Source organism: Pseudophryne corroboree, chromosome 9 (assembly GCF_028390025.1).
Source record: "Pseudophryne corroboree isolate aPseCor3 chromosome 9, aPseCor3.hap2, whole genome shotgun sequence".
Lineage (NCBI taxonomy): Eukaryota > Metazoa > Chordata > Amphibia > Anura > Myobatrachidae > Pseudophryne > Pseudophryne corroboree.
In genome coordinates this window covers 349,759,028-349,785,895 of record NC_086452.1, presented here as the reverse complement: position 1 = coordinate 349,785,895, position 26,868 = coordinate 349,759,028, and the positions used below count along the sequence as shown (strand labels likewise).

General features: G+C 45.9%; 1 protein-coding gene across 5 annotated transcripts in view; it reads right to left on the bottom strand.

Annotated features, from left to right (window-relative positions):
• The window catches only part of TMPRSS6 (transmembrane serine protease 6), a 377,861-nt gene that overhangs the window by 146,008 nt on the left and 204,985 nt on the right, over positions 1-26,868 (bottom strand). For all 5 annotated transcript variants that reach the window (XM_063940656.1, XM_063940657.1, XM_063940658.1 and 2 more), the window contains 2 exons: positions 25,812-26,016; positions 6,905-7,041 (listed from right to left, as the gene is read on the bottom strand). In XM_063940656.1, coding sequence (XP_063796726.1) covers positions 6,905-7,041; positions 25,812-26,016 — 342 coding nt within the window. The remainder of the gene's footprint in view (positions 1-6,904; positions 7,042-25,811; positions 26,017-26,868) is intronic.

The following is a 26,868-nucleotide window of genomic DNA, read 5'->3' as shown; positions in this document are numbered from 1 at the left end:
GAGAGTATGCCAGCACACACCCCAGCGCTATTAACACAGGAATAACACAGTAACTTAATGTTAACCCAGTAGCTGCTGTTTATATTGATTTTTGCGCCTAATTATGTGCCCCCCCTCTCTTTTTACCCTCTTCTACCGTGTAACTGCAGGGGAGAGGCTGGGGAGCTTCCTCTCAGCGGTGCTGTGGAGAAAAAACATGGCGCTGGTGAGTGCTGAGGAAGAAGCCCCGCCCCCTCGACGGCGGGCTTCTGTCCCGCTTTCATGTACAATTTTTGGCGGGGGCTCATACATATATACAGTGCCCAACTGTATATATGCAACCTTTTGCCAAAGAGGTCTCTAATTGCTGCCCAGGGCACCCCCCCCTGCGCCCTGCACCCTCACAGTGACCGGAGTATGTGGGTGTAGTGTGGGAGCAATGGCGCACAGCTGCAGTGCTGTGCGCTACCTCAGTGAAGACTGGAGTCTTCTGCCGCCGATTTCAAAGTCTTCTTGCTTCTTTCACCCGGCTTTTGTCTTCCGGCTCTGCGAGGGGGACGGCGGCGCGGCTCCGGGATCGGACGACGAGGGTGAGATCCTGTGTTCGATCCCTCTGGAGCTAATGGTGTCCAGTAGCCTAAGAAGCAGGACCTATCTGCAGAGAGTAGGGCTGCTTCTCTCCCCTCAGTCCCACGATGCAGGGAGTCTGTTGCCAGCAGAGCTCCCTGAAAATAAAAAAAACCTAACAAAATACTTTCTTACAGCAAGCTCAGGAGAGCTAACTAAACAGCACCCAGCTCGTCCGGGCGCAGATTCAAACCGAGGTCTGGAGGAGGGACATAGCGGGAGGAGCCAGAGCACACCAGAATCTAAATTCTTTCTTAAAGTGCCCATGTCTCCTGCGGAGCCCGTCTATTCCCCACGGTCCTTACGGAGTCCCCAGCATCCACTAGAACATTAGAGAAATTATGTATGACCTCAAACAATGCCAAATTATATTTGTTCTGATTATAACCATTTCAACAACCACTTTGAGTACATTGGCCATGAGGTGGAGCTACAAGGTCATGCTGTGCTGGTTCCCAGTATTACTCACTGATTACATTACAGAAATGACATGTCTGCACGCACTTCGCTGCCTCAGGCTAAGACGCCATATGATAATGGATAACTGCTGCATGTTCTGGTTAGGAGGTTAAGGCGATGTCACACACACATACACAGTTAGCGAGGTCCTCTCAGGTCCTGTGCTTCCCACTTTCTATCCTATCTTATGTGTTTAATACAGGGGATCACTACATCTAGACTTTTGAGGTGCAACATTTAGCATCTTTTGTTAGGAGTAGATGGGCAGATTGGGGGGTGTCCCTTGCTAACAGCGCCTGTAGTTATACACCCGCTTTATAGAATTAGATCATTGTAATGAGATAGAAGGGGTGGAGTAGGCACATCTGAGGGGACATTTATCAAAGTGTAATACAAATTTCCAGCAGTCCTTTAATGAATGGGATGCTCACAGGAGGGGAGACTTGACAACACTTGCAGAGTCTTCCAGTAGTACATATCCATCTAGGCATCTTTAAACGCAATGGGGGTAAATTTACTAATGTGGGAATATTCTAGAACTGGTGATGTTGCCCATAGCAGCCAATCAGATTCTATCTATTATTTTCTAGAAGCAGCTAGATGTTAAGTAGAATCTGATTGGATGAGTAACATCACCAGTTCTAAAAAAAACTCCCACCTTAGTAAATTTACCTCAGTGTCGGATGCCCCATCAAAACTTGCATCAGCCCTGTGGCAGGTGCAGTTTCTCCATCTGAGTGTGGCATCCTGTATGGTTGGTTGTGTGTGTCACCTTCAGTGACATGCCCGTGACATGTCCATGTCTGCATAGCCACCCCTGTTATCCCTCAGAAATTCCCATAATACCACATTTCCTGCATCCAAATTCGTTCTATTCACACATGTGCAGTGCGAATCAGACACATGTACTAAAACATCGGCCAACAGCAATCGGCACAGCGACTCTAACTCAGGCCTAAAATGTGCTTTCCCATCTCTTATATATTAGCCCAGAGTGACTGTGTCTATAACGCTGGGCAGAGTCACAACGCTGGGCGGAGTCAGAGTCACAGATCTGGGCAAATATATAGGAGCTTTGTGTGATGTCCCAGCGGTGCTGTACAGGGGAGGGCTCACGTTACAGACATTTACCACAGAAACCGCCATCTCCCCACCTCCAAGTACCGCCCCCCCCCCCCCAAGAAATCAGAACCTCGCCCCGGCCGAGGAGACCGACCCCCCTGCACCACCCCGTCTTCCTCACCCGTCCGTCTCACACCGCTCCACCAAATGAGCGGGTGATCAGTGGCGTGTAGTGCCGTGAGCCGGTACATTGCAGTGTTAGTTACATGTAAAATATTTCCATAGTAACATAGTATCTAAGGTTGGAAAAAGACAATTGTCCATTGAGTTCAACCTATTTGTGGTCTCCTATGCATGATTATTTTGTAGAAAATTTTGACTGAAGTTGATGACTGCCGTTACGTTTTACCCCTCTTTTTTATAATAACCATAGTGCGTGACTATGCCCCGTAACCCTGGATATCCTTATCCATTAGGAATTTATCTAACCCATTCTTAAAGGTGTTGACTGAGTCTGTCATTACAACTCCCTCAGGCAGGGAATTCCAAAAACGTATCGTCCTTACCGTAAAAAAGCCTTTACGCCGTATTGTGCGGAATCTCCTCTCCTCTAACCTGAGCGAGTATCCACGAGTTCTCTGTGTTGATCTAACCAAAAACTGGTCCTGCGCAAGATCTGTATAATGTCCCCTTATATATTTGTAAATGTTGATCATGTCCCCTCTTAATCTCCTCTTTTCCAGTGTAAAGATGCCTAGTCTTGCAAGCCTTTCCTCGTATTCCAGGGTCTCCATACCCTTAATTAGTTTGGTTGCCCGCCTTTGAACCTTTTCTAGCTCCAGGATATCCTTTTTGTAGTAAGGTGCCCAGAATTGTACACAGTATTCAAGGTGTGGCCTCACAAGTGATTTATATAATGGGAGTATAATACTCTCGTCCCTAGCATCAATTCCCCGTTTTATGCATGCTAATATCTTATTAGCCTTCTTTGCTGCAGTCCTACTTTGGGTACTACTGCTTAGTTTGCTATCTATGAGGACGCCTAAGTCCTTTTCCATTACAGAATCCCCTAATTTTACCCCATTTAGTAGGTAGGTGTTATTTTTGTTCTTGTTACCACAGTGCATTACCTTACACTTGTCTGAATTGAAGTGCATTCTCCATTTCGCTGCCCAAGCTTCTAATTTAACTAAGTCGTTCTGAAGCGACTCAGCATCCCCCTCCGCATTTATATCTTTACACAATTTGCAAAAATTGACACCATGCTCTCTAGACCTTCTGTTAGGTCGTTAATGAAAATATTGAACAATAGCGGTCCTAATACTGAGCCTTGCGGCACACCACTTAGCACTTCAGTCCAAGTTGAAAAAGATCCATTAACCACAATGCGCTGCTCCTTATTATCTAACCAGTTTTTGACCCAAGTGCATATTGTGCTTCCTAGCCCTGATTCTTGTAGCTTGTAGATAAGTCTCATGTGTGGTACAGTGTCGAATGCTTTGGCAAAATCTAAAAAGATTACATCCACCTCTTTACCCTGATCTAGGTTTGCGCTTACTGTTTCATAAAAGCCAAGTAAATTGGTTTGACAGGATCTGTCCTTCATAAACCCATGTTGATTCCTTTTAATGACCTTATTGACTTCAAGGAACTTCTGAATACTATCTCTTAGAATACCTTCCAATACTTTCCCCACTATAGATGTAAGACTAACTGGTCTATAATTACCTGGTTCAGCTTTACTTCCCTTTTTGAATATAGGCACTACTTCCGCTATACGCCAGTCTTTGGGAACCATACCTGATATTACTGAATCCTTAAAGATCAAAAATAGCGGTTTTGCAAGTTTAGAGTGAAGCTCCATTAGAACCCTTGGGTGGATACCATCGGGACCTGGTGACTTATTAATCTTTAAATGTTTTAATCGGTCACAGACTACTTCCACGCATAAATAAGTACCTATCAGTGGGATATTCTCATTATTGAGATTATGTGTTAGTCCCTGAATTGGGTCCTCTCTAGTAAATACTGTTGAAAAAAACTCATTTAGTGTGTCTGCTATGTTATTATCATTTTTGCTTAAGACTCCCAACTTGTCTTTTAAAGGGCCTATACTCTCCTTCTTTAATCTCTTGCTATTAATGTATTTAAAGAATTTTTTGGGATTCGCTTTGCTTTCCTTTGCTAATAGTTTTTCAGTTTCTACTTTAGCTGCTCTTATTTCCTTTTTGCAAATTTTGTTACATTCCTTATAGTGCTGAAATGACTCTGCTTCCCCATCAGATTTGTATTTTTTAAATGCTCTAATTTTCTTGCCCATAAATTCCTTTATCTTTTTGTTAAGCCACATCGGTTTATGATTTTTATTCCTTTTTTTGCTGCTCGTAGGAATAAATTTGAGTGTATTTTTAGCTAGCAGGAATTTTAGTACCTCCCATTTCTCCGTAGTATTTTTTCCTAAAAACAAACCTTACCATTCAATATCCCTGAAAAATACCCTCATCTTTTCAAATTTGCTTTGCTAAAGTTTAGAGTCCTAGTTGAGCCAGTATAGGACTGTTTATGAAAACTGATATTGAATGTGACCATATTGTGGTCACTGTTTCCTATGGGTTCCCCTACTATAATACCTGATACCAAATCCCCGTTGTTTGTTAATACCAGGTCTAATATTGCATTGTACCTAGTTGGCTCCTCAATTAGTTGAACTAAGTAGTTATCATTAATTGTGTTTAAAAACATATTGCCCCTAGCAGTATCACATGAATCGTTTTTCCAGTTTATCTCTGGATAGTTAAAATCTCCCATCACTACTATGTCTCCTACTCCTGCTGCTCTTTCAATTTGCTTTAGTAACAATTCCTCATCAGATACGTTGATACCAGGCGGCCTATAGCATACACCCAATACTAACTTTTTTATTCCTTTTTCCCCGCATGCAATTTCTACCCATAATGTCTCGACAGTGTTTACAGTCCCCTCCTGAATATCTTCCCGTATATCAGTTTTTAAAAACGGCTTTACACCCCCCCACCCTTTTTATTTAGTCTGTCTCTCCTAAACAGTGTATAGCCCTCTAGATTGACTGTCCAATCATGAGATTCATCCCACCAAGTTTCAGTAATGCCTATAATATCATACTGCTTGCTTGCTGCAAGTATTTCAAGTTCACCCTTTTTACCAGTAATGCTTCTAGCGTTCACATACATACAACTAAGATAAGTATTTCCCCTTGCGTTAGGGACATCTTTCACCTTATGTAGCAATGATGATCTGTAATCGTCATTGGTTAGTGCTTTGGTAAAATCTCTTTTAGTACCCATGTTAGTAACCTTACCGCCTGCTCTTACCCTCACCCCAACTTCTCGCCCATTTCGTTTACTACCGCCATCCCCACTATTCTCACTGCATGACCCGTAGTTTCTAGCTAAACCCTCCCCCCAGGCTCCTAGTTTAAAATCTCCTCCAGCCTTCTAACCATCCTTCCCCCCAGCACCGCTGCCCCCTCCTCAGTCAGGTGCAATCCGTCACGACAAAAGAGATGGCGCCTGACTGAGAAGTCCGCCCAGTGTTCCAGGAACACAAACCCCTCTTTCCTGCACCAATCCCTAAGCCACACATTTACCTCCCTAATCTCCCTCTGCCTCCCTGGACTAGCGCGTGGCACGGGTCATATTTCGGAGAATATTACCTTAGATGTCCTTGCCCTTTGTTCATTCTTTTTGGTAAGCATTTTCTGCTCAGTTCCAGTGAAATAGCACTGGTAACCCCCCCCACCCCCATTCCCCTTCCCAGTGTTTTCCCCCCAGGGCCATCTTAACAACATCAAAGGCCCTGAGCAAAGCAATGCACTGAGGCTCCTACACACACATTTGTGGGAACAAATAAAAAAACAAAAACGTGCTCCTCCTGCAGTCCAGCGCCATCTCTCCACATGCTTCCATACAGTGACAGGCTGTCAGCACTCTGATTGGTGGATAGCTCCAGCCATCCACTGATCAACATGCTGACAATCATTCACTGTCTGGCTGCAGGCTAGGAGGCAGGTAGAGAATGCTGCCTCACCGCTCTGATTGTGTGACCACCACCTGCCTAACGTGAGGGGGCCCTGGGCTGCTGCAGCTAATGGGCTTCTGACCGAGGCAACAATTGAATAGCTCTGATAGACATCCAGCAGGGGGTGCACACCACAACTGAATCGCCTCAAAGTGACTATTATACCATTTGGGTTGGGTATGCCTTACCAATGCTGGGGATCCTGGCAGTCAGCATACCGACCACGGGATCCCGGCAGCAGAATGCCTGCGGGGGGTGGTGAATGCAATGAAGCCCCTTGCGGGCTGCGCTCGCCACAGTTTCTATTCCCACTCTATGGGTGTCGTGGACACCCACGAGTGGGAATAGTTCCTGCTAGTCGGCATTCCGACTGTCAGGATTTACAGGGCTGTGGGATATAGCCGTCGTTATTGTGACAGGCGATCTCCTGACTGCCCGTCACATAACTACATCCCGACTTTCATTAGCGTCTGTTCATTTATTGGGCATCTTTATATCAAAATCAGTATTTTATGCACCCCTAAATGTTGACACTCTATGTGGCCGCTTTGGTTCACATAATGGCAGCGCCAAACCCGCTCCTATTTTTTTTGCTTGTATACACATTGGAATCCTGAAACCTTCACTTCCATTTCACTAATATTTTCATTTACCTTCCCTCAACCCAATATTATTATTATTATTATTACTATTATTATTATTATTATTTTCCTTTTCTCACTTCTGATAGGCAGAGGGAGCACTGTGAGCATGAAAGGATCGTAGTAGCTGTACATCCCCTGCTTCCAGATAACCAGCATGGTATTCTCAGAGGACAGTACTTCAGACACTGGCTCATGTCTGCTGCAGCCGTAATGTCTGTAAGAGAAGAGCAGAAGTGCCAGAAGCATTGTTATTTCATCACAAATAGCAGATATGCCACTTATCCCATAGCTAAGGTATCAATAGTTGGCTAAAGATGAAATGTCAGAAAATGGGTAAAAATAAACAAACTGCTTCAACACCGATAACTAATTTATCTATGACAATTAAACCCAATAGCTATAACTAACAACCTCAATTGTCAGCAGGGATCTTTGTCTTACAGTATATAGCAAGTAACTGCACCACCTTCAGTAACCTTCACCATCTTACAGTAATGTCAACCAAATGTGATCTAACAAAATGCCTAAAGCTGGGTACACATTAGACGACTAGCAAACTAGGCAATGTCATCAACGATTTTCCTTGAACTCCCGGAAATCGCAATCTGCGCATGCGCAAACATTCACAGAAGGATATGATCACACTATAGCTGCGGCTGTCGGGGGGCATCGTCCGGACAACAGAGGCGTGTCTGGATTATTTCGGGGCTGCTGCGTGACGTCACACGCAGCCACTGGGACCCAAAAGTGGAAGCAATGCCATGCTGCGTATGCAGGGGATCATCCCTAATTTCTCAATCTGTGCGATCATAATTGAATTGTGATCACATTTCTGGGCAGGACTTTGAATGCTGGGAGGCCTTGCACCGTGCTGGGCGGCCCCCGGCATGCGATCGTACTCAGTAGTAGATTCTAATTCTTAGCAGAAGCTGCAACTCAACCTGAATAGGGTCCATAGGGCGTATACACTGTGCAATCTTGCAAAAGATATCGTTGGTGGCCACATCCAGGAGTATGCTGTTGTTGACGATATCGTCAGATTTTGCTGCATGTTGGTTTGGCCAGAGGACGTCGCTGATGACTGCAGGGGTATTCTAATAGTGGGTACACACTGGCCGATTTGTTGTTCCGATCCATTGTAATCGGATGAAATTTACCTACAATCAAAATCCCGACGGTCAAAATACTGACAATCATTGACCGATGGTCAAAATACAGACAAGGTCAAAATACTGGCATGGTCAAAATTCCGACATTTAACATGTCGACAGGTCAAAAAATCGATATGATTTTTTCATTGAAACCAACTTGTTCATACTTTACCATCCCAGTGGACGTGGAGGGGGAATATAATAGTGTGCCGAGCGCAGCGAGCCATGCGAGGGGACGTGGTACACTTATATGGTGTCTGTGTTGACCTATGTCGACATACACACCAACATTGAAAAAAAAACCACTCATGTCGACTTTTCAGCTTGTCGTCATTTTAAATGTCGGTATCTTGACCGTGTCGACATTTTAAATGACGGTAATTTGACCTTGTCGGTATTTTGAACATCAGTCATTTGCTTTCGGTATTTTGACCGTTGGGATTTTGATTGTAGGTAAATCATACTGATCCCATTGGAATCTGCAAAATCGTTTACAAAATCGTCTAGTGTGTACCCAGCTTAACTTTTGTTAAATATTTAATATAGATACTGTAGTTTATTTTATTAGTTACACTAAATGCTGGTATTGTTTTTTTTCCTCCTCAAAATCCCTAAATTGCCGTCAGTTAATCTGCTGTGACATTATGGATGTTGCAGGACAAATCAGCAAGCCTGTTACTATACTGTAAAGGGGGGTACAGATGGAGCGAATTTTGCCTGTGTGCTAAGCAATCTAGTTAGCACAGATTGCTCAGCTCACATCACTATACAACGCTATACACACAGCCATGTCTGCTGAGCAATCTGTGCTAACCATTGTTCTTTATGCACATGATAGGCAATCTAACTAGCTCTTGCCTGCATGTTTGAATGATCTGAGCCGGCGATAGCAATGTGCGGGGTCGCGCATCACTATCGCTATGGGGCAAACACATGGGGCAATGTGTGCTTAATTTCTAAGCAATATAGGGCCTAATTCAGACCTGATCGCTAGGCTGCGTTTTTGTACAGCCTGCGATCAGGTCTGAACTGTGCATGCGTATGCACCGCAATGCGCAGGCGCGTCGGTCCGCAGCAACGGGGATCGGTGGGTAGCAACAGGATGGTGTAAGAAAAGTGATCGCACGGGTGATCGCAAGGCCGTCTGTGGGTGACAACTGACCGTTTTTAAGGAGTGCCCACAGAAACGCAGGAGGGAACAGGCGTTTGGAGGGAGTTTCTGACTTCAGCTCCGGCCCTGATCATCGCACTGGAATAGTAAGTGCTGGGCTGTGCAGAGACTGCACAAATTTCTGTTTGTGCAGCTCTCCTGCACATGCGATTGCACCCCTGCACAGCGATTTCCCCCTTCCCTGTAGACGGTGACTAACTGATCGCAGGGATGCAAAAAACGCACCCTAGCAATCAGGTCTGAATTAGGCCCATAGTCAGATTGCTTAGAAATTAAGCAAAAATCGCTACAAGTGTACCCCCTTTAAAGGTCAGATATAAACCACTAAATGTGCAGACCAACACTCCTTCCTTTTGTGCCCAGATGCCCCTACGTTTCAGTTGAGTGCCTACTTCATGGTACTTGGCACAGACCCCACAATCATTCTTAGTACTTAGTACTTGGTGGAAAGAGTTAAAATTCAACACACGCTTTAGGAACACGCCCTTTATTTAATGAAACTTTCATATTTTGTCTCCAAACATACTGCTCAGTTTAGTCTAATTTATTCCATAATCTAATTAGGACAGTGGGACAGCAGTGCTACAGCATACAGTGCAATATGACCCATTTCTGCTCTGCTCCTTTCGCATTTAATTTCCTAATGCAGTAAGCAGGGAATACAATCCATATATAATAAGACGGTCCAAATGCCTCTATTATTGTAAACGCTCATTAAAAACTGTTCGCTGCTCTCAGTGGGTAGGCCTCTACATTCTCACTATGGGGGTAATTCAGAGTTGATCGCAGCAGCAAATTTGTTAGCAGTTGGGTAAAACGATGGGGTCATTCCGAGTTGTTCGCTCACTGCCGATTTTCGCAATGCAGCGATTAAGTAATAAAACAGCAAAAATGCGCATGCGCATGGTATGCAGCGCGCATGCGCTAAGTACTTTCACACAAAACTTTGTAGATTTACACAAGCTCGAGCAATGTTTTTTCATCACTCGAGTGTTCGTAGTGTGATTGACAAGTGGGTGTTTCTGGGCGGAAACTGGCCATTTTCCGGGAGTGTGCTAAAAAACGCAGGCATACCAGATAAAAACGCAGGAGTGGCTGGAGAAACGGGGGCGTGGCTGGTCAAACGCAGGGCGTGATTGTGACGTCAAACCAGGAACTAAACGGACTGAGGTAATCGTAGTCTAGGAGTAGGTCCGGAGCTACTCAGAAACTGCAAGGAATTATTTAGCAGCAGTTCTGCTAATCTTTCGTTCGCTATTTTGCTAAGCTAAGATACAGTCCCAGAGGGCGGCGGCCTAGCGTGTGCAATGCTGCTAAAAGCAGCTAGCAAGCGAACAACTCGGAATGAGGGCCCATGTGCACTGCAGGTTGGGCAGATATAACATTTGCAGAGAGAGTTAGATTTGGGTGGGTTATATTGTTTCAGTGCAGAGTAAATACTGGCTGCTTTATTTTTACACTGCAATCTAGATTTCAATTTGAACACACCCCACCCAAATCTAACTCTCTCTGCACGTGTTATATCTGCACCCCCCCCCCCTGCAGTGCACATGGTTTTGCCCAACTGCTAACAAATTTGCTGCTGCGATAAACTCTGAATTACCCCCCATGTGCCCCTTGCTGACCTTCTCTCAGCTTTGCCCTGTTTCCATTCAGTTGTAAGCGGTCATTGGGGGTCATTCCGAGTTGTTCGCTCGCTAGCTGCCTTTAGCAGCAGTGCAAACACTAAGCCGCCGCCCTCTGGGAGTGTATCTTAGCTTTGCAGTAGTGCGAACGAAAGGATCGCAGCATTGCTACAAAAAAAAATTGTGCAGTTTCTGAGTAGCTGCAGACGTACTCCTACCTTGTGATCACTTCAGACTATTTAGTTCCTGTTTTGACGTCACAAACACGCCCAGCGTTCGGCCAGCCACTCCCCCATTTCCCCAGCCACTCCTGTGTTTTTCTCTGGCACTCCTGCGATTTTACACACACTCCCCGAAAACGGTCAGTTTCCGCCCAGAAACACCCACTTCCTGTCAATCACTCAACGATCAGCAGTGCAACTGAAAAGCGTCACTAGAGCTTGTGTAAAACTACATTGGCTTTTGTGAAAGTACGACATGCGTGCGCAGTGCGCACCATACGCATGCGCAGAAATGCCGATTTTTAGCCTGATCGCTGCGCTGCGAACAACGGCATCTAGCGATCAACTCGGAATGACCCCCATGAGCCTTTCCTTCTCCTGTCTACCTATTCTGCTCCTCCCTCTCCTAACTCTGTGTTCTTGTAAATTATCCCCCAGCATGTTTTATATTTTACAACGTTGTCATATAGACGGTCAAGTCACATTATTATGACCACTTCCTAGATTTGACGTCGGTAGCACGTGGCCCGTGAAGTACATTACATGTTGTGCGCTGGCTTGGTGGGTATATAAGGTGTGCGATAGGCACATATCACTCGTTGCTTTCATGGGTAAAAGGGGCGATTTATCTGAGTTGCAAAAAGGGATGATTATCGGCTTTCAGGCCTAGGGTGGCAGTATTTCTGGAACAGCGCAGTTTGTGAACTGTCCGCGTGTTGCTGTGGTGAAGGTGTATCGTGACTGAACAAATGGCACCATTGTGAATAACCGACGTGGAAACTGCGGAGCACCATGTGCCATTGATGTGAGAGGTGAACGTCAGCTACGAAGGTGTGTGAGGGCCGGCCGACACGCTACAAAGTAACAGCTCACCGTCAAAATGTACCTGGTGGCTACTAGACGTGTGTCTAAAACAACAGTTCTGTGAACCCTGCTGCGCATGGGGCTCTGAAGCGGTAACTCTGGCTATTAGCTGGTGGTCATAATAATGTGACTCAACCATGTTGTACTGTATGTAGCCTAATACATCTTTGTACAGTATTACTCATCTTATAAGTTCAGTAGGGCTGGGTATAGGTGACCAGCGGTTGGGAGATTGTACCGATGCGGGGATCCCGGAGTTTAGGTTGCCGGCGGGTGGGGATGTGTGAGCGCAAGTCCCTTGGGGGCTCGCTGCGCTGCACTCACCACAGGTTCTATTCCCACTCTATCGGTGTCGAGGACACCCACGAGTGGTAATAGTCGGGTTTTTACCCGTGTGGGATGCCGGCATCGGTATAGTGACCGGCGGTCGGTCACATAACCGCTTCCTGTTCAGTACTATGCCTGTTAGTTTTTGTATTGTAATATACTCTACCTGCCAACTATATGGCTTTGCAGATTTTGTGGTACTATAGTAATAATAATAATAATAATAAAATTCTAGATGCTTAAAGACCCCACCACCTACTCATCAATTATTCAATGCACATGTAATTGCAACAGAAAAATAAGTGGGAAATTGGAAATAAGTTGGAGCAGAGCAATCTGTAATTATGTTGGAACATCTGCTATCATTGGAGAATCCTACATAGGACAGTGGGGTTCATTTGCGATCTGGAGAAAAATATGGAGGTTCTGGGACTGATTTTGAGTCAGACGCAGTCGCTGCCTTCCTTGCATCGTTTGCTGCAGTTGCATCTGTGACTTTATGCTAATGCTGCTACAAAGCACTTCCCAGGTGTACATCCATGCATCCGAATGTGTATGCCACAAAACAAAACTAATATACTGTAGCTGCACCATTACTGAAGCAGGTGCAGTTTGTCCATCTCAGTATGGCCTCCTATGTGGGTGCAGCTGTGTGTCTTGTACACAACTGCCTGTGACTCTCCTATAAGACACAACATCTCTTTGCATCATTTTAGCCACCACCCCGAAACCTGATGCTTAAATTTTTGATACCGTGCATCTAAAACTATGCCGTTGCATCGTGACATCATGATTCAACCACGTCATTCACCCAGAGCATAAAAACCCCTTGTAATGAGCATTACACACCCCTGGCAATAAGCATGACACCCAGAGCATAAAACCGCTGGCAACAAGTATGACACCCAGTGCATGAAACCCCTTGCAATGAGCATGACACCAAGAGCATGAAACCCCTGGCAACAAGCATGATACCCAGCGCATGAAACCCCTGGCAATGAGCATGACACCCAGAGCATGAAACCCCTGGCAACAAGCATGACACCCAGCGCATGAAACCCCTGGCAATAAGCACAACACCTGGCACATAAAACCCCTGGCAGTGGGCATGACACCCAGCCCATGAAACCCCTGGCAACGAGCATGACACCCAGCGCATGAAACCTTAAGTAATTATAAACCTTACTGTAGGGCATAATGTATCACGGGCATTGCTGTGAGTGGCATAATATGGTGCAGGGGGCATAATATGATGCAAGGGGCATTACTGTGTGGGGCTTAATATGGTTGAATGTTTTTTTTTTTCCTGCGGTGGCCGAAGTCTTTTGGTGCAGGGTCAAAAACTGAGGTGTAAGGTAGTCTTTTGCTGCATTGTCAAAATGGGGTTGAGGTAGAAAAAATGCGCTGTATAGACTTTAGCTGGCCTAGGGGTGGTCACAGGGCTCCCCTGTTGAGCCCAAAAATAGAAATGGATATATGCAATACAGAAAGAGGACTACTCCTGATTGGCGCTTGTCAGATAACACCCACATAAAACATTATGATTGAGCCATGATTGGTAGGAAATAAGGCATGTGTCTAGTGTTATGTAAAAACAATCTCTGTTTTAATTTAAACAAACACTTAAAATCAAAACACATATAAAAATAAGATTTTACTTACCGATAAATCTATTTCTCGGAGTCCGTAGTGGATGCTGGGGTTCCTGAAAGGACCATGGGGAATAGCGGCTCCGCAGGAGACAGGGCACAAAAAGTAAAGCTTTCCGATCAGGTGGTGTGCACTGGCTCCTCCCCCTATGACCCTCCTCCAGACTCCAGTTAGGTACTGTGCCCGGACGAGCGTACACAATAAGGGAGGATTTTGAATCCCGGGTAAGACTCATACCAGCCACACCAATCACACCGTACAACTTGTGATCTAAACCCAGTTAACAGTATGATAACAGCGGAGCCTCTGAAAGATGGCTTCCTTTAACAATAACCCGAATTAGTTAACAATAACTATGTACAACTTATGCAGATAATCCGCACTTGGGATGGGCGCCCAGCATCCACTACGGACTCCGAGAAATAGATTTATCGGTAAGTAAAATCTTATTTTCTCTATCGTCCTAGTGGATGCTGGGGTTCCTGAAAGGACCATGGGGATTATACCAAAGCTCCCAAACGGGCGGGAGAGTGCGGATGACTCTGCAGCACCGAATGAGAGAACTCCAGGTCCTCCTTAGCCAGAGTATCAAATTTGTAAAATTTTACAAACGTGTTCTCCCCTGACCACGTAGCTGCTCGGCAAAGTTGTAATGCCGAGACCCCTCGGGCAGCCGCCCAAGATGAGCCCACCTTCCTTGTGGAGTGGGCCTTTACAGATTTAGGCTGTGGCAAGCCTGCCACAGAATGTGCAAGTTGGATTGTGCTACAGATCCAACGAGCAATCGTCTGCTTAGACGCAGGAGCACCCATCTTGTTGGGTGCATACAATATAAACAACGAGTCAGATTTTCTGACTCCAGCTGTCCTTGCAATATATATTTTTAATGCTCTGACAACGTCCAGTAACTTGGAGTCCTCCAAGTCACTTGCAGCCGCAGGCACTACAATAGGCTGGTTCAGATGAAATGCTGACACCACCTTAGGGAGAAAATGCGGACGAGTTCGCAGTTCTGCCCTGTCCGAATGGAAAATCAGATATGGGCTTTTGTAAGATAAAGCTGCCAATTCTGACACTCTCCTGGCAGAAGCCAGGGCTAGAAGCATGGTCACTTTCCATGTGAGATATTTCAAATCCACCTTTTTTAGTGGTTCAAACCAATGAGATTTTAGGAAGTCCAAAACCACATTTAGATCCCACGGTGCCACTGGAGGCACCACAGGAGGCTGTATATGCAGCACTCCCTTAACAAAGGTCTGGACTTCAGGGACTGAAGCCAATTCTTTTTGAAAGAAAATCGACAGGGCCGAAATTTGAACCTTAATAGATCCCAATTTGAGACCCATTGACAATCCTGATTGCAGGAAATGTAGGAATCGACCCAGTTGAAATTCCTCCGTCGGAGCACTCCGATCTTCGCACCACGCAACATATTTTCGCCAAATTCGGTGATAATGTTGCACGGTTACTTCCTTCCTTGCTTTAATCAAAGTAGGAATGACTTCTTCCGGCATGCCTCTTTCCTTTAGGATCCGGCGTTCAACCGCCATGCCGTCAAACGCAGCCGCGGTAAGTCTTGAAACAGACAGGGACCCTGCTGAAGCAAGTCCCTCCTTAGAGGTAGAGGCCACGGATCTTCCGTGATCATCTCTTGAAGTTCCGGGTACCAAGTCCTCCTTGGCCAATCCGGAACCACTAGTATCGTTCTTACGCCTCTTTGCCGTATAATTCTCAATACTTTTGGTATGAGAGGCAGAGGAGGAAACACATACACCGACTGGTACACCCAAGGCGTTACCAGCGCGTCCACAGCTATTGCCTGCGGATCTCTTGACCTGGCGCAATACCTGTCCAGTTTTTTGTTGAGGCGAGACGCCATCATGTCCACCATTGGTCTTTCCCAACGGGTTACCAGCATGTGGAAGACTTCTGGATGAAGTCCCCACTCTCCCGGGTGAAGATCGTGTCTGCTGAGGAAGTCTGCTTCCCAGTTGTCCACTCCCGGGATGAACACTGCTGACAGTGCTATCACATGATTCTCTGCCCAGCGAAGAATCCTTGCAGCTTCTGCCATTGCCCTCCTGCTTCTTGTGCCGCCCTGTCTGTTCACATGGGCGACTGCCGTGATGTTGTCCGACTGGATCAATACCGGTTTTCCCTGAAGCAGAGGTTCTGCCTGGTTTAGAGCATTGTATATTGCTCTTAGTTCCAGAATGTTTATGTGAAGAGACGTTTCCAGGCTCGTCCATACTCCCTGGAAGTTTCTTCCTTGTGTGACTGCTCCCCAGCCTCTCAGGCTGGCGTCCGTGGTCACCAGGATCCAATCCTGTATGCCGAATCTGCGGCCCTCCAATAGATGAGCACTCTGCAACCACCACAGAAGAGACACCCTTGTCCTTGGAGACAGGGTTATCCGTAGGTGCATCTGAAGATGCGACCCTGACCATTTGTCCAACAGATCCCTTTGGAAAATTCTTGCGTGGAATCTGCCGAATGGAATCGCTTCGTAAGAAGCCACCATTTTTCCCAGGACTCTTGTGCATTGATGTACAGACACCTTTCCTGGTTTTAGGAGGTTCCTGACAAGCTCGGATAACTCCTTGGCTTTTTCCTCCGGGAGAAAAACCTTTTTCTGAACCGTGTCCAGAATCATCCCTAGGAACAGCAGACGAGTTGTCGGCATTAACTGGGATTTTGGAATATTCAGAATCCACCCGTGCTGTTTTAGCACTTCTTGAGACAGTGCTAATCCCATCTCTAGCTGTTCTCTGGACCTCGCCCTTATTAGGAGATCGTCCAAGTATGGGATAATTAATACGCCTTTTCTTCGAAGAAGAATCATCATCTCGGCCATTACCTTTGTAAAGATCCGAGGTGCCGTGGACAATCCGAACGGCAGCGTCTGAAACTGATAGTGACAGTTTTGTACAACGAACCTGAGGTACCCCTGGTGTGAGGGGTAAATTGGAACGTGGAGATACGCATCCTTGATGTCCAAGGATACCATAAAGTTCCCCTCTTCCAGGTTCGCTATCACTGCTCTGAGTGACTCCATTTTGAACTTGAACTTCTTTATGTACAGGTTCAAGGACTTCAGATTTAGAATAGGCCTTACCGAGCCATCCGGCTTCGGTACCACAAAAAGAGTGGAATAATACCCCTTCCCTTGTTGCAGAAGAGGTACCTTGACTATCACCTGCTGAGAGTACAGCTTGTGAATGGCTTCCAACACCGTCTCCCTTTCGGAGGGGGACGTTGGTAAAGCAGACCTCAGGAAACGGCGAGGTGGATCTGTCTCTAATTCCAACCTGTATCCCTGAGATATTATCTGCAGGATCCAGGGATCTACTTGCGAGTGAGCCCACTGCGCGCTGTAATTTTTGAGACGACCGCCCACCGTCCCCGAGTCCGCTTGAGAAGCCCCAGCGTCATGCTGAGGCTTTTGTAGAAGCCGGGGAGGGCTTCTGATCCTGGGAAGGAGCTGCGTGTTGCTGTCTCTTCCCTCGACCTTTGCCTCGTGGCAAATATGAATAGCCCTTTGCTCTCTTATTTTTAACGGAACGAAAGGGCTGCGGTTGAAAAGTCGGTGCCTTTTTCTGTTGGGGAGTGACTTGAGGTAGAAAGGTGGATTTCCCGGCTGTAGCCGTGGCCACCAAATCTGATAGACCGACTCCAAATAACTCCTCCCCCTTATACGGCAAAACTTCCATATGCCGTTTTGAATCCGCATCGCCTGTCCACTGTCGCGTCCATAAAGCTCTTCTGGCCGAAATGGACATAGCACTTACCCGTGATGCCAGTGTGCATATATCCCTCTGTGCATCACGCATATAAAGAAATGCATCCTTTATTTGTTCTAACGACAGTAGAATATTGTCCCTGTCCAGGGTATCAATATTTTCAATCAGGGATTCTGACCAAACTACCCCCGCACTGCCCATCCAGGCAGTTGCTACAGCTGGTCGTAGTATAACACCTGCATGTGTGTATATACTTTTTTGGATATTTTCCATCCTCCTATCTGATGGATCTTTAAGTGCGGCCGTCTCAGGAGAGGGTAACGCCACTTGTTTAGATAAGCGTGTTAGCGCCTTGTCCACCCTAGGAGGTGTTTCCCAGCGCTCCCTAACCTCTGGCGGGAAAGGGTATAATGCCAATAATTTCTTTGAAATTATCAGCTTTTTATCAGGGGCAACCCACGCTTCATTACACACGTCATTTAGTTCTTCTGATTCAGGAAAAACTATAGGTAGTTTTTTCATACCCCACATAATACCCTGTTTAGTGGTACCTGTAGTATCAGCTAAATGTAACGCCTCCTTCATTGCCAAAATCATATAACGTGTGGCCCTACTGGAAAATACGGTTGATTCGTCACCGTCACCACTGGAGTCATCGCCTGTGTCTGGGTCTGTGTCGACCGACTGAGGCAAAGGGCGTTTCACAGCCCCTGACGGTGTTTGAGTCGCCTGGACAGGCACTAATTGATTGTCCGGCCGTCTCATGTCGTCAAACGACTGCTTTAGCGTGTTGACACTATCCCGTAGTTCCATAAATAAAGGCATCCATTCTGGTGTCGACCCCCTAGGAGGTGACATCCCCATATTTGGCAATTGCTCCGCCTCCACACCAATATCGTCCTCATACATGTCGACACACACGTACCGACACACAGCAGACACACAGGGAATGCTCCTAATGAAGACAGGACCCACTAGCCCTTTGGGGAGACAGAGGGAGAGTTTGCCAGCACACACCAAAAGCGCTATATATATATCAGGGATAGCCTTATAATAAGTGCTCCCCTATAGCTGCTTTGTTATATAAAAATATCGCCATAAATTTGCCCCCCCTCTCTGTTTTACCCTGTTTCTGTAGTGCAGTGCAGGGGAGAGACCTGGGAGCCGTCCTGACCAGCGGAGCTGTGAGAGGAAATGGCGCCGTGTGCTGAGGAGATAGGCCCCGCCCCTTTTCCGGCGGGCTCGTCTCCCGCTATTTTGAGAACTCAGGCAGGGGTTAAATATCTCCATATAGCCTCTAGGGCTATATGTGAGGTATTTTTAGCCTTTATAGGTACTCATTTTGCCTCCCAGGGCGCCCCCCTCCCAGCGCCCTGCACCCTCAGTGACTGCCGTGTGAAGTGTGCTGAGAGGAAAATGGCGCACAGCTGCAGTGCTGTGCGCTACCTTTAGAAGACTGCAGGAGTCTTCAGCCGCCGATTCTGGACCTCTTCTGTCTTCAGCATCTGCAAGGGGGCCGGCGGCGCGGCTCCGGTGACCATCCAGGCTGTACCTGTGATCGTCCCTCTGGAGCTTGATGTCCAGTAGCCAAGAAGCCAATCCATCCTGCACGCAGGTGAGTTGACTCCTTCTCCCCTCAGTCCCTCGCTGCAGTGATCCTGTTGCCAGCAGGAATCACTGTAACATAAAAAACCTAGCTAAACTTTCTCTAAGCAGCTCTTTAGGAGAGCCACCTAGATTGCACCCTTCTCGGCCGGGCACAAAAATCTAACTGGAGTCTGGAGGAGGGTCATAGGGGGAGGAGCCAGTGCACACCACCTGATCGGAAAGCTTTACTTTTTGTGCCCTGTCTCCTGCGGAGCCGCTATTCCCCATGGTCCTTTCAGGAACCCCAGCATCCACTAGGACGATAGAGAAATGGAAGTATACTACCTTGAAAAAGGGACTTTGATGTCCCGAAACGCGTTGGTGTCTGCCTACCAGTGCTCTGGACTTCCAAGGACGTTTTTGGACTCAGTTTATACCACAGGGAAAATCTCGCCTTCCGGAGCCTTATGCAGGGTATCTTTCCCGGGTATACATTGCATATAACACCTGCGGCTCCGGCCACCATCTTGGTAGGATTCTCTGTGTTATCTACTTCCATTTTATATGTGTTTTGATTTTAAGTGTTTGTTTTTGTGTTAAGATCTTTAGAAATGCGCAACTGGGAAAAGTAATAACAGCACAAATCCTGCCAACTGATGCAATTAATCCACGTCCCTGCAGACCCTCCAACCTTCTACAATATGCAAAAAACCCAATGTTCTCACTTCATTTGCTATTGCATATACACTAACTGTATTCAATTAATTTATGAGAAGGATGCTTGATTTAATACTAATTAATTAATTCAGCATTGGTAACGTAACAGTTAATTAAGCGGGAAGTGTTGGGGAAAAACATTGTGTGCCAGGTGGAAGAGTCATTATGGAGTTACTACACTAAATACATTTACAATTATTAATTTGCTATTCTACAATACTGCTTGTTACAGCCTCTTAAGTGCATTTGCATTGCTGAAAAGATTTTATGGACACTTGCTAAAATCATACTTGCCTAATTTTGTAAAAGCATTTCAGGGAGATTGTGAAAGTAACACCGATCAGCGCAGACGTGTACTGCTACATCTGAGAGGCGTGTCATGAAAATGACTTACATCCAAATGTAAATGAGCCCCAAAGTTAGTAAGATCCACTTGTTAAAGAAAAGACACTGATATTTCACAGGATTTGTTCATGTATTGTGTTTTACAAGAGGTTCCATATACTGTAAGTGGCCATGAGAAACCTTATTTAAAATGCATGTAGCCATAGGGATTATTGTGCCTTATAACCAATACAGGGAAATGGCACTGATGATTCCATTTTTTTCCTCAAGAATGTAAGAGCTACATAATGGGGATAAGGTGCAATGAGGGAGATTGCTGAACTATTCAGCGAGTCAGGAACATTGCTGCTATTTCAGGGAGTCTCCTACAGAATGAGGGAGGGTTGGCAACTATAGCTAAAATGTGCACAGTCTCTACCATTTGACGTATAATGCTGCAGTACCACAGAAGGAGATATGTTCCCTGCTAAACCAGGAATCTGCTCTGTGCAGCCAGTTTCCCCTGCTGTGTGACATTTCGGTAAGGGGTGAAGCTGCAATATTTTTTTCATACAGCAGAGGGAGCAAGAGCATCAGCTTGATATCTTTCCTATTTGTATACCAAGAATAACATAAGTCAAGTGAATACTGCAATGCTACCATCACATATTGCTACTGCTTTTGTTAAAGCTGTAACCTTGTGCCAATGCCGTGATGCACAATATTATAAAAGATGAAAGGATAAATTATAAAGTGGATTCTATATATACCGCACAGTATGAAGACGCACTAAACTATTTACTTGTCGCCTTGGGTACCAGTGGAGAGAGCAAGTGGACTTGTTCTCAAAACAAAACTAATATATTCCCTCGCTTCTACTGTTTCCACCAACAGTCACATGTATGCACACGTTTTTCTTGTGCGGCACAAAGGTTTGCAGGCCAAGATAGCAGCATGTGCAGATACAGTACAGTATGTACAATTTTATATCTGAGTAGAAGATCTTCACCACCTGCATGTCTGGGAATGGGATATCACCAGTTTTCAAGATAGGCTTGGCTAGAACAACCTGTATACAATCACATCATCTAAATCAGTGGTTCTCAACATCAGTCGTCAAATGCTAGCAACCGTCATGTTTTATGGATTTCTTTAATCATGCACAGGGGAGTTAATCTATTTTGCTGGGTCAGTAGTTATCCCACCTGCTTCCACAGACAGAAATACTCAAAACATGACCTGCTGGGTATACATACCTCCCAACTTCTGTGCGAGCTGAGTAGTGACAGTAACGGCATGCCCTATATTGAGATCGTGGACTCATGGGAAGGGGGCATGGCCTTGCGGCGAGTGCCGCGATGGCAAGCCATGCCCCCGTTTTTGTCACTATGGGTGCATGGACAGCACTCAGTAAGCTGCTGGCCATGCCCCCTGTCCCTCTGTCGGGGAATAGACGCTGTGCAAATGAGAGAGGGGATCTCCCAACTGCCCCTACCCCCATCCGACACTGCGACCCACGGGTGGGACAGCAGGACTGACCGTGAAAAACTGGACTGTCCCGCCAAAATCGGGACAGTTGGGAGGTATAGGTATACTTGAGGGTTGAGATTGAGAACCACTGATTAAAATATGCATAGATTAAGCAGATCATTGGAATGGGCACAGACTAGACATAATGGGGAAAATTTACTAAAGTGCGGGTTTTCTGATGTGGAGATGTTGCCTATAGCAACCAATCAGATTCTGGCTATTATCTTCTAGAAGGTTCTAGATGAATGATACGTAGAATCTGATTGGTTGCTATGAGCAAAATCTCCACATTTGAAAACGCGCACTTTAGTAAATATACCATAGTATGATAGGGGATGGGGGTTCTGGTCTTGTGGAAGGTCTTGTGCTTACAGTATGTTAATGCATGAATATGACACAGGAAATGTCATCATGAATGATGGCTTGCAGGAAGCCACAGACTGAGAGTTACATAGTGGAAGGCGTAGAATCTCTGTCAGCAATCTGTCAAACTCATTCAGGAAAACCGTGGTGTCAAACACATCTATATGAAATGAAGCTCATGCATCATACATGTTCATTCTTTACATGTATCAGAGCAGAAAACAAATTTTGATAAATGAATCTGATTTTGGTGCCTATTTATTAAAATTGCGCTAAGACCCCAAATATTAAAATTCCTTATTGCCGCATATTGCCTTAACTTGTAATGTGTTTGCAGGACAATTTATCCGGGCCAGATGCCGGGATACAGACTATGATAAGGGCCCATCCTGGAGATAAGTAAAGAGTAAAGGGATAGCTAAGCAATGGAGAAACTCTGCTTTAAGTGGAAATTTTCAAGCCTTCTAAAAAGGACAAGTGAAGTGTTGCCCATAAAAATCAGATTCGAGCTGCAATTTTATAGAATGTGCTAAATCATAGCTTTTCAAACTTGTTCCTCAGGACCCCACACAGTGCATGTTTTCCAGGTCTCCTCACAGAATCGCAAGTGAAATAATGAGCTCCACCTGTGGATCTTTTAAAAAGGGTCAGTGAGTAATGACTACACCTGTGCATCTGCTGGGTGACCTGGAAAACTTGGACTGTGTGGGGTCCCTAGGACCGAGTTTGAGAGCCACTGTGCTAGATAGGATTACTAGAATATGATTGGCTGCTAAAGTCAACAAATCTTACTCCAAGAGACATATTCAGTTGGCCACAGGACTTATCACGGAAGGACAGCCTCAAGCTTTAAAGCCCCATGCTATACAGTTGTAAGTTTATATCCTCTTGTGCAGTGGTTCTCAAACTCGGTCCTCAGGACCCCACACAGTGCATGTTTTGCAGGTAACCCAGCAAGTTGACAGGTGTATTCATTATTCACTGACACATTTTAAAAGGTCCACAGGTGGAGCAAATGATTTCACTTGTGATTCTGTGAGGAGACCTGCAAAACATGCACTGTGTGGGGTCCTGAGGACCGAGTTTGAGAACCTGTGCTCTAGTGCAGGCATTTCCAACCACGGTCCTTAAGGCACACCAACAGTGCAGGTTTTAGTGATATCCAGGCTGCAGAACAGATGGTTAAATCAAAATAACTGAGCTACTAATTAAGTCACTTGTGCTGAAGCCTGGATATCACTAAAACCTGCACTGTTGGTGTGCCTTGAGGACCGTGGTTGGGAATGCCTGCTCTAGTGGTAAACCCATGTGTTAAGCCATAGGGCACAGGTTCTCAAACTGGGTCCTCAGGACCCCACACAGTACATGTTTTGCAGGTCTCCTCACAGAATCGCAAGTGAAATAATTAGCTCCACTTGTGGACCTTTTAAAATGTGTCAGTGAGTAATTAATACACCTGTGCACCTGCTGGGTTACCTGCAAAACATGCACTGTGTGGGGTCCTGAGGACCGAGTTTGAGAACCACTGCCATAGGGTTAAGTCCCTGGAGCTATGAGTTAATGCAATTATGGTGGCGATGGTAAGGGCAAAATGCCCTACTTAACGATAATGTCTGTTCGCACCGTAGGAGGGTTCAAACAGAAACCCACAGTAAGCGCAGCTTTCCAGGATTACTGTGGGCTGCAAATGAATAGATCCAGGCACTGCAATAAGCCCGCAGTTAGTCCGGTGGCTAATTGGATATGTCCCATAAAGTGTATATCAAAATATCCTACTAAATCATAGAGAAATGTACCTTAAAGACCCAACTCAAATATGGTTTCATAATTAATTCATCCATGCAGTTACTGTATATTATTTCTAAAACATTTGGGATAAAATTACTGTGCAGACAATTTTGACTAATTTGCCAGACCCCTAATAATGCAATTAGTATTCTGCCCAACTGGATAAACACAATCACACAATCTCTGCCTGCCTCCCAGCCTACAGGCAAACAGTGAATGGCTGTCAGCATGCTGATTAGTGGATGGCTAGAGCTATCTACCAATCAGAGTGCTGAGTGCCATTCACTGTATAGGAACATGTACAGATACAGTGTGGGACTGCTGACAAGTTAAGTTATGATTTTTCTCTCATTTATTCTTGTGAATGGGTAAGTAGGTACCGCAGTGAATTGCTTTGCACAGGGCATACAGGCCTAGATATTTCCACCATACCCATATTAAGGTCACTTAGAAAGACATTAATGTTTCTTATGAATTGTTGCCTGCTGACAATTTCCATGCCACAATGACTGTTGCTGAGTGATGCCATTTTTTTTTCTCAACATGGGCGGGATGTACTAAAGAAAAAAATGCGGTAAAACCCCTGTTTTCGGGGGTTTTACCGCATTTTTAAATGTACTATCACCCGACTGCCACGTTTTCGCCGATGAGGGTATCGCCATCCAGAGATATAAAATATCTCTATAAAATCTCTCTATATATCTCTATAAAATATCTCTATATATCTATAAAATCCTATGGGCTTCTTTTCGCCGGCCGCCGCAACCCGCCGCAGACGACGACCCCCCTCCCCCCTGGCATACCTTCCTTCAGGAAGCCTGGAGCCGGAAGGTAATCTTCTCCTCCCCCTAGCAACGCAGCCCGAGGTCCTTCCGGCTGCAGGGGGAGGAGGAGGCGCCGGGGACAGCCTGCTGCCTGCTTCCCAGCAGGGGAGCAGGTGAAGAGCCCGGGGAGGTGACGGAGAACCCCCGCACACCACCTCACAGGTATCGCGGGGGGCCTCCGTCACCGCATTGCGATATTGATCGCATATGTTAGTACATATGCGATCAACATTGCTGCAATGCGCGGCGAGGGGCAGTGATGTATCCTAATACATCCCGCCCCATGTCTTCCCACACCAACGGTGGGTAGTCGCGACAGGGGGTGTCGCCCCAACAGCGGTGGTAGTGGCAATGTCACCGGCGCATGTGCAACACATACTCTGGGTATTTTTTACGCAAAATACCCCCGATAATGCTGCGGAGTGGCATCACAGGGACAGAGCTTTCTCGCAAGCTCTGTCCCTGCAGGCGATAATTGATACATCCATGCAATGTAATCAATTATTGCAGTGTCAATTTTATCATATCACATCCACATCATAAAGAACCCTCTGCCGATATTTTCTGTGCAGTGTAGCCCATAGACTACAGCGGCTAACGCCACATGGGGGCTGCTATGCAGTCGGAAATGAAGAGGCCATGGCAGATATTAACTGTATTCCATTTTTTTTACATCCTGGGGGTTCCTAATATTTTCAGGTGCCCCCTAGGTGCTTTTGAGGGATATCCTGAAATAATATGTGATACCTAGGCCCCTGTATCTTTAGATGCGTTTGTGAATGAACATTTAAAGTAAAGCAGAAAACTGAGTGGAGCTCACCATATACTTTTAGCTACAGTATACATATATATATATATATATATATATATATATATATATACACACACACACACAGAGTGCTGCCAAGGGGTGGAGGAGGACACAAACACACACTAAGTACTCTGACACGGGCTTGTTGGAGGGGCCTCCCTTCAGATTTGAACCCTTGGCGACTGCTTCTCTCACCCAGCCCTAGTTACAGCCCTGTTACCCAACACACAACACCCTCTCTATAGCCTCCCTCTCCCCAACCCAATAGCTCACTTTGATACCACAACCTACGAGGTGATGATGTGCGTTTCATGCGGGGCAGCTGCATCATACATGGCCAGTCTGTCCCTGCAATCAGGACGCATCCACTTGAGTCGGAGTCGCAGGAGGTGAGCAGGGGGGCCCTGTATGTGCCATACACAGGTGGGAGATGTGTAATCAGGACCCTGTAAACGGATTTCCTGGCCAGCATGCAAGTAACTGTACCTATAGCAGGCTGCAAGGTAGAGAGACACAAATGAGAGGAGTTAGTATCAAAACAAAACAAAAATATAATTGTTTGCTGTATAATTAGTGTTGGTTAGAGAATGCATACAATTGACAGAGTTAAGAGAATACACATTAAACAGTGGAATATTTGTGATATGTATTCCCATAATTGCAGAAGTTAAAGCTTACCTCCCAACTGTCCCAAATTTAGCAGGACAGTCCCGCTAATTGGACACTGTCCCAAATACGGGCCAAAGTGTCCCGCGGGCGGGGGGGGGCTTTGCAGTTGGGAGAGCCAGTAATCACCGCTGCTCTGCTCTGCATGGCAGCCGGTGATCACTGAATAGATGCATCTATCAGTGTAAGGAGGGGAGCCGGGGCCTGTCCAACTGCTCAGGCAGTGCTAGAGAGAAACTGAGGCACTATATATATGATCTCGATGTGACATCAGGGAGAGGAGCAATAAAGGAAAAAATAGATGCTTGACACTTGGTGCACTGAAAGTTGGTGTTCCGATCATGCTTCTGTGGAACTTGACTCTGCCCAAGTTATGCTAGGGAACCAGAGTTAAAGTGACTGTTCTGCACAGGAACCTAACTGAGGCAGTGATTCAATAGGGATGTGGCGCAGATGAGACTGTGTTTATACCACGTATACCCTTTATCCACAACAATTTTGCTTTTTAATGCAAGTGACTGGAGTTTTCTGCAAGTGTCTGCTTTGCTATGACGATCAACAAGTCGCAGGGGCAATCACTCATGGCTGCAGGCATAGATCCCAGGATCAGCTGATTCTCCCATGGGCAGCTTTACGTGGCTTGCTCATGAGTTAGTGGCCCCAAGCATCTTTTTGTGTTACT